The following is a 6000-nucleotide window of genomic DNA, read 5'->3' as shown; positions in this document are numbered from 1 at the left end:
TAAGATTTCTATGAATGAAAAGGGTAAACAGGAGATGCTTCTGCAAAACTCTTCTAGACGTGCAGAGATAAAGGATGGTTCTACCACACAAAATAATCAGATACAAAAATAGCTGTTCAGAAACAGCACACCTAAGGAGTACTTTAATCAAACATTTAGGTTACCTGCCAAAAGGACCATGATCTCTTCAAAATGCAATGCGGATTAAAGTGTTATCTAACACAAGCAGAAAACTAACCTTGGAGTGGAAGTTCGAAATGTGTTCATCATAATTTTCATGTCTTTGGATAGAGAAACCAGCTTTTTCAGCTAGATTGCAAAACTGGTTTAAAGTATTCCCTCGGAGTGGAGCAAATACCATTGCTTTTCCCTGGAACATTAAAAAGAGAATTTATACATTTTTAAAAGTGGAAGGGAACAAGACACAACATACACCTGACTAAGCTTTTAATACATTCAAGATGGAAAAGTCAATTGTTCTCTTGGTAAAATACTAAAATAGCGTAATATAAATAATTGCTCAAAACATGCAAGATTTTTGTGATTAAACAAATGCAAAATAAAAACTAATAAATATTTTCTTTAGGAAAATGCCAACAGCCATACATCTGCTCCTTTTCATATAGTAATGGTGTCTACAAATTACCAAAATAAAACACAGAAAAAGCAAACAAAACACACTCAATGCAAAATCCATTTGCTAGCTCAGGACCATGCAAAGACTGTAAATAATTACTTTCTTTTTTCAGTCTCACACATAGAAGAGTACCTCCCATTTACTGTCAGTGGAATTACAACAGTGTAAAACAAGGCGAAATGGGAGGCAAATCAGACCTGATCACTAATTTTTAAAAAATATCTTAAACTACCTGAGCAGTGCAATCAAAATTGACCTTAAATTGGTAAATTGCATTTAAAGCAGGACTTAATGTTCTTGCATAGTAATTCTGGATCTTTCAAGATGATCAGGCCATTTACGATGCCCATGCAACACATTATGGTCCATTAGCTAATTTTTTGTGCATCCTTCTGTTTTTAAGAAAAGAGAAATGACTGTACCTTGAACTGATAGATTTTAGACACTCTCGTGCAAAGTACTAGCCCAAAACCTAACCTACTTGATATAGCATCTCTTGAAATCTTATTTGCAAAATTAATTCTAACTGGCTGAGTACTGTGTTCTGTGACATGGAATGAAAACTGGTTGAAGAGCTGTAAACAAAGGTTAATACCACACAACAGCTTATCACACTGAGGGGAGCCACAAAGTTCACCGTGAGTTCTTGTATTCAACTTCTATATTAATAAGAGTTAATTTGTGAGGTGCTGTAATCAACCGAAGAGACAAAAAAAATATATTTTTAAGGATCTGGAGAAGTTATAAAACTATTAGATGCTGTAGAAGATTGAGAACATGAAGCTTGAGAAAATGCCACCTTGTATACCATGGGAAAAAATGATCAGAAGAGAGAATTTCAGTGGGAACTCTGAAAAGTTACAAGGCTGACACAGATACTTAGTGAGGAGGACGGGAAACAAATCTGTGTGTTAGAGCTCATGCACACACACACTGCAACCACACCCAGTGAGGCAGCAACAAAACCTCCGTGTCAGTATCTGTGGTACTAATGTGTACTTAAAAGACTCCGTTAATACCATAACACTATTTATTCTCGCAATACCTCTGTGAGATAGGAGGATTCTGTTATCCTGAGTTTTCTCACGGAAATTTAAGCACAAACCAGACCTAGGGCAATATCCAAAGCAACTCACTTCTGCTCATTTGAGCAGCTATAACTTTAATTCTGTGGCTAAACATGAGGTGCACCTTCCCACCGAAGGCAGTGGAATTCCTTATGTAAATGTTAGGTCTGAATATAGGCTCAGCTCAGGATGAAAAACATTAAACACAGGAAATTCACAATCGGTTCCCTCACATCCTTGGCATGCTTTAATGTCACAGAATCACAGAATCACAGAATGTTAGGTATTAGAAGGGACCTCGAAAGATCATCTAGTCCAATCCTCCCTCTGGAGCAGGAACACCCAGATGAGGTTACACAGGAATGTGTCCAGGCGGGTTTGAATGTCTCCAGAGAAGGAGGCTCCACAACCTCCCTGGGCAGCCTGTTCCAGTGTTCATCAGACAGAAGTGGGCAGCAAAGGGAGCCTTCAGCTGGGGATCCTCCTCCTGCTGCCACCTCACACCCCGCAGAGTGTTGTTCTGCAGAGACCCTTCCTGGCGCAAGGAGGACGAGGCTCCTCTGGAGTCCCTTGTCTTCGTGGGCAGCTTCACTGAGAGGTCACTGTGATAGGAAACACATCCCCCACTCAGAGCTTACCGACCACGCGGTTCACCAGGGGACTTCAGGAACAGCTAAACCTCATGAACGGAGACTGCTGGGGGCCACATGCCCAACAAACACCACCGATCCAGCAGCTTCGTACAACAGCAACCCCTGACAGATTTCCACTGGCAGCCAGCAGTCCACTCGGTCATTCCCCCTCATGCTCTCCGTACACTACTTCAAATTCAATTTAAAGAGAAATACAGTCAAATAGAATGTAACATGGTATGAAATATCTCTTAAAACCAGAGTGAAAACCTTGAAATAGCTTCGAAAACCAGCAAAGGCCTTTTGGAGAAATCACTACACAGTGATTTTGGCCAGCTCCTAAGTTGCTGTAAAAACCCATTCATCTATTGTATTTAGTGTGCATCTAAAACACCTGAGGATCCTGCCCGTCACTAATAAAACACAAGAAATCATGATTAAGTTTAATACTACAATAATCTCCTCAAAACTGGCAGGTACAGTGGAGGTTCTGTGGTCAATTTTCGTCTGTCATAATCTGGGTTTAAAGCACTTTCTTGTCAACTGCCTGATTTCTGTGATTCTGTTACCGGTCATGGTATTTCTAATTCTAAAAAGTTTTCAGTTTCTCAGTTGCTGCACAATAAAAAATAGACCAGTGCCATGGTTTTACACTTAATGGACTATCTCAAAGTTGTTTCATTCTAATTCAAAAGTGCATCCCAGTTTAGGACAATGTTTAAAGATAAAATGGCCTTTCCTCATCTGGGAAAGTAATTCCAGTAAACTCATGAACAAAACACAGAGGAAAACGTCAGTCACAATAGTTTGAAGTGTCACTAAAATGCTGCAGTAAGATAATTCACATTTTGGACGTGACTATGACTAAGTTTACTCATCAATCATTATTCAATGCAGTCTTATTTGCTGGTACTGATCATGGCTCAATAGCATCCCATTGACTTCACTGGGGTTTTGAATGGATAAGCCACAAAAGAATCAAAGCCTTCTTAAAAAGTGTTCTTAATTTGGGAAATATGCGAACGAGCAGCTGCTTATTCTGAGATTGAAACGAAAAGTACATTTTAATGACAGGAAAAAATAAAACTAAATGTTGACAAATCAAGTAGCCTCCTTATAAGAGTGATAAAGTATAGCCATTCAAGATGAATTTGTCTGATGTAAAATTTCAGGGCCTAATTCTTGCATTTAGTTTACAGGTGACATTTGCCTTCGTAACAAATTCAGATAAGAAATTTCAGTCCCAGTAACTCAGTTCTGCCTGCATGAATTTCTAGTCCTCTCTTCCTGTGCCAACACAACTGTCCATGGGGCCATACTGAGAATCAGATTACTGAAATGAACAGTGTCCTGTTTCCAGGAAAACAGAAAGTTACCTAAACCACATCATTCTGTGCCATAAGGATTCCAATAGCCACAAATAATGCCCTTAAAGAAAAAGGAAATACTGCAGATAAATTTATATCTTTCAAAACTAACAGTAAGAATAACTACTTCTTCTGGATTTCTCCTTCAAGACAGCTTTGTAAGGATACCTGTTATTTTCTGTTTACTCCACTTTTTCTTTTGGCTTTGCTGGCTATTATTTTCCCTGAACTCTTCTATCATAGTTGTACCCTAGTTAAACTTGAAAGATGTCTTACATCTAGATGTCTTCCAAATCATTCCTCAATCAATATGGCAAAGCTTTACCAGTACGGAAAAGTAACTTCTAAATTTGAGACAAAATAATTCACATAGAAGAGTGAATTTAATCGAAGTAGCTTATGCCTTAGCTTAGGCATCAACTAATGCCCATAAAATATTCATTATTGCAACTGGAAAATAAGTTCAGTATTAATTTATTTTTCCTTTAAAGGCCAAAGCATGGTGCCATGTGGTAAAGTTTCCTCTGATGTTATCCTTAGATCTATACAGGTTAATAAGAAGAGTAAAAATAATAACTGTATGTACTTGTGATTGCATTTTCTCTTGGGATTTCAAATTAGTACGTGCTTTTATTCGGGTTTTTCAAACCACAAAAGCATATGCTTGAAGGTGTCTCTGTTCAACATACCCTTTTTGGACATGAGAACTCATTTAAGATGTCTGTACTCCCAGCTTCTACTCCACACAACAGTTTGCTGTCCTCTTAGCTCTGAATTACAATAACTTGCAAGGCCATGACATAACTGGACCATCCATAAAGTGGATTAGGCAAATGACTTTGGTTAAAAAATACAGTCCAGACAGTGGTCCAAAATATCTGGGTGACCTTTTCCTCAGGGTGACTACATCTCTTCTGTCTTCCTGGCAGCTTTGCCCCACAGCTCATTAAAATAATTCAGTCTTAAGTAACTTGCCTTAGGTCACTCGGGGAAGTCTATGATAGAACCAAGAATAGAAACCTGATCACTCTTAGCAAAGAATGGGATTACTTACATGACTAAAATGACTCAGTTTCTTAAGCCTTTGCACGTTTGGGTATTCTATTCCTTTTACAGAGAAAATCTCTTATCCGAAAAGTAGAATACAATTTTAAAATAAAGTTTGGAGAGTGCATTGCTAACATTGAAGACTTTTGGTTTGAAATCAGAAGTTTACCTTACTGAAGATTTGTACGGTAATCATGAAAGGTAAAATTCCTGTTTCAAATTCCTACTTATAGCAATTCACATGTTTTCTAATTTTTTTTTCTTTTTTTTTGGATTCAAGATTATTTGTTGTGTATAAGTATATGCACGTAACAGCTATTTTTTTGCCTGTAGATGTCTCTGACTTAACAGCCTAATATCTGGATCAGTAAAACCAGTGACACTCAATTAGAAAATGTAAGCATTTTATGAAAAGCTTAATTTCATTATGTTCTACGGTATAAAACATGTGAACACGGGCCTTACTTTATGGAAGGAAGTTTTAGTCTACAATATACACATAAGGGTTTTGTTCATTTTATATAAACAGAAATGAAAAGAAAAAATATTCTTTCATAATAAATAAATACACAATAACAAAGGTTACAATTGAAGGGATTACAGATGACAGAAGCCAACATAAAAACTTTCAATATCGTACTTTTACTTTAATATGAAGACATTATTATCAAAGGAAAATACTTGAGAAACGCTTTGATAAAAATAATCTCATGCTATCTTTGAAGCGGTTTCATTTATTTTACTACCCACTGTGTTCCTTATCAGAAGGCCAAGTATAAGAAGTTTCCTAGTTTATGATTAGGAAAGAATCTGATAGATTAGAAGACTCAATTGAAGTTGGACATAATAAGTATTAAAGTATTACATGACATTAATCCTGCCATTCCATTACTCTCTCAATCATTGTGCACAGACTAATTATTCTGAAGCCAGTGTTCAGGAGAAAATAGAAACATACTTACACTGGGTTGGAGTAATCTCTTTATTGCATCAACAAGGCTAGCTCTGTACCGGTCCAGAAACAGGCTGACATTGAGAAGAGAACAGAATCCAGATTAAAATGGGTTTTCAATTCTAATGATACTAATGCAGATAAGTACAAGGCTAATTACATATGTTTACACAACGCTGTAAAAGAGAAACTGTGGTCTACATTTCTCTCTGGTTCAGATACTTTTAAATATTAAAAAATGCATGAAACTAAATATAATCTAAACCAAACCTAAAATATCATCTTGAAGCAGATCTTT

At 36.9% G+C, this 6000-nt stretch overlaps 1 protein-coding gene across 1 annotated transcript in view; it reads right to left on the bottom strand.

The window, feature by feature from the left end:
• The window catches only part of CAMKMT (calmodulin-lysine N-methyltransferase), a 216509-nt gene that overhangs the window by 8307 nt on the left and 202202 nt on the right, over positions 1-6000 (bottom strand). The window contains exons 9-10 of the mRNA XM_082047746.1: positions 5713-5776; positions 239-370 (exon numbers count right to left, since the gene is read on the bottom strand). Coding sequence (XP_081903872.1) covers positions 239-370; positions 5713-5776 — 196 coding nt within the window. The remainder of the gene's footprint in view (positions 1-238; positions 371-5712; positions 5777-6000) is intronic.

This window comes from Streptopelia decaocto (genome assembly GCF_964273445.1).
Source record: "Streptopelia decaocto genome assembly, chromosome: 3".
NCBI lineage: Eukaryota > Metazoa > Chordata > Aves > Columbiformes > Columbidae > Streptopelia > Streptopelia decaocto.
The sequence above is the reverse complement of the archived record's forward strand: the minus strand, read 5'-3'. Positions and strand labels throughout refer to the sequence as shown.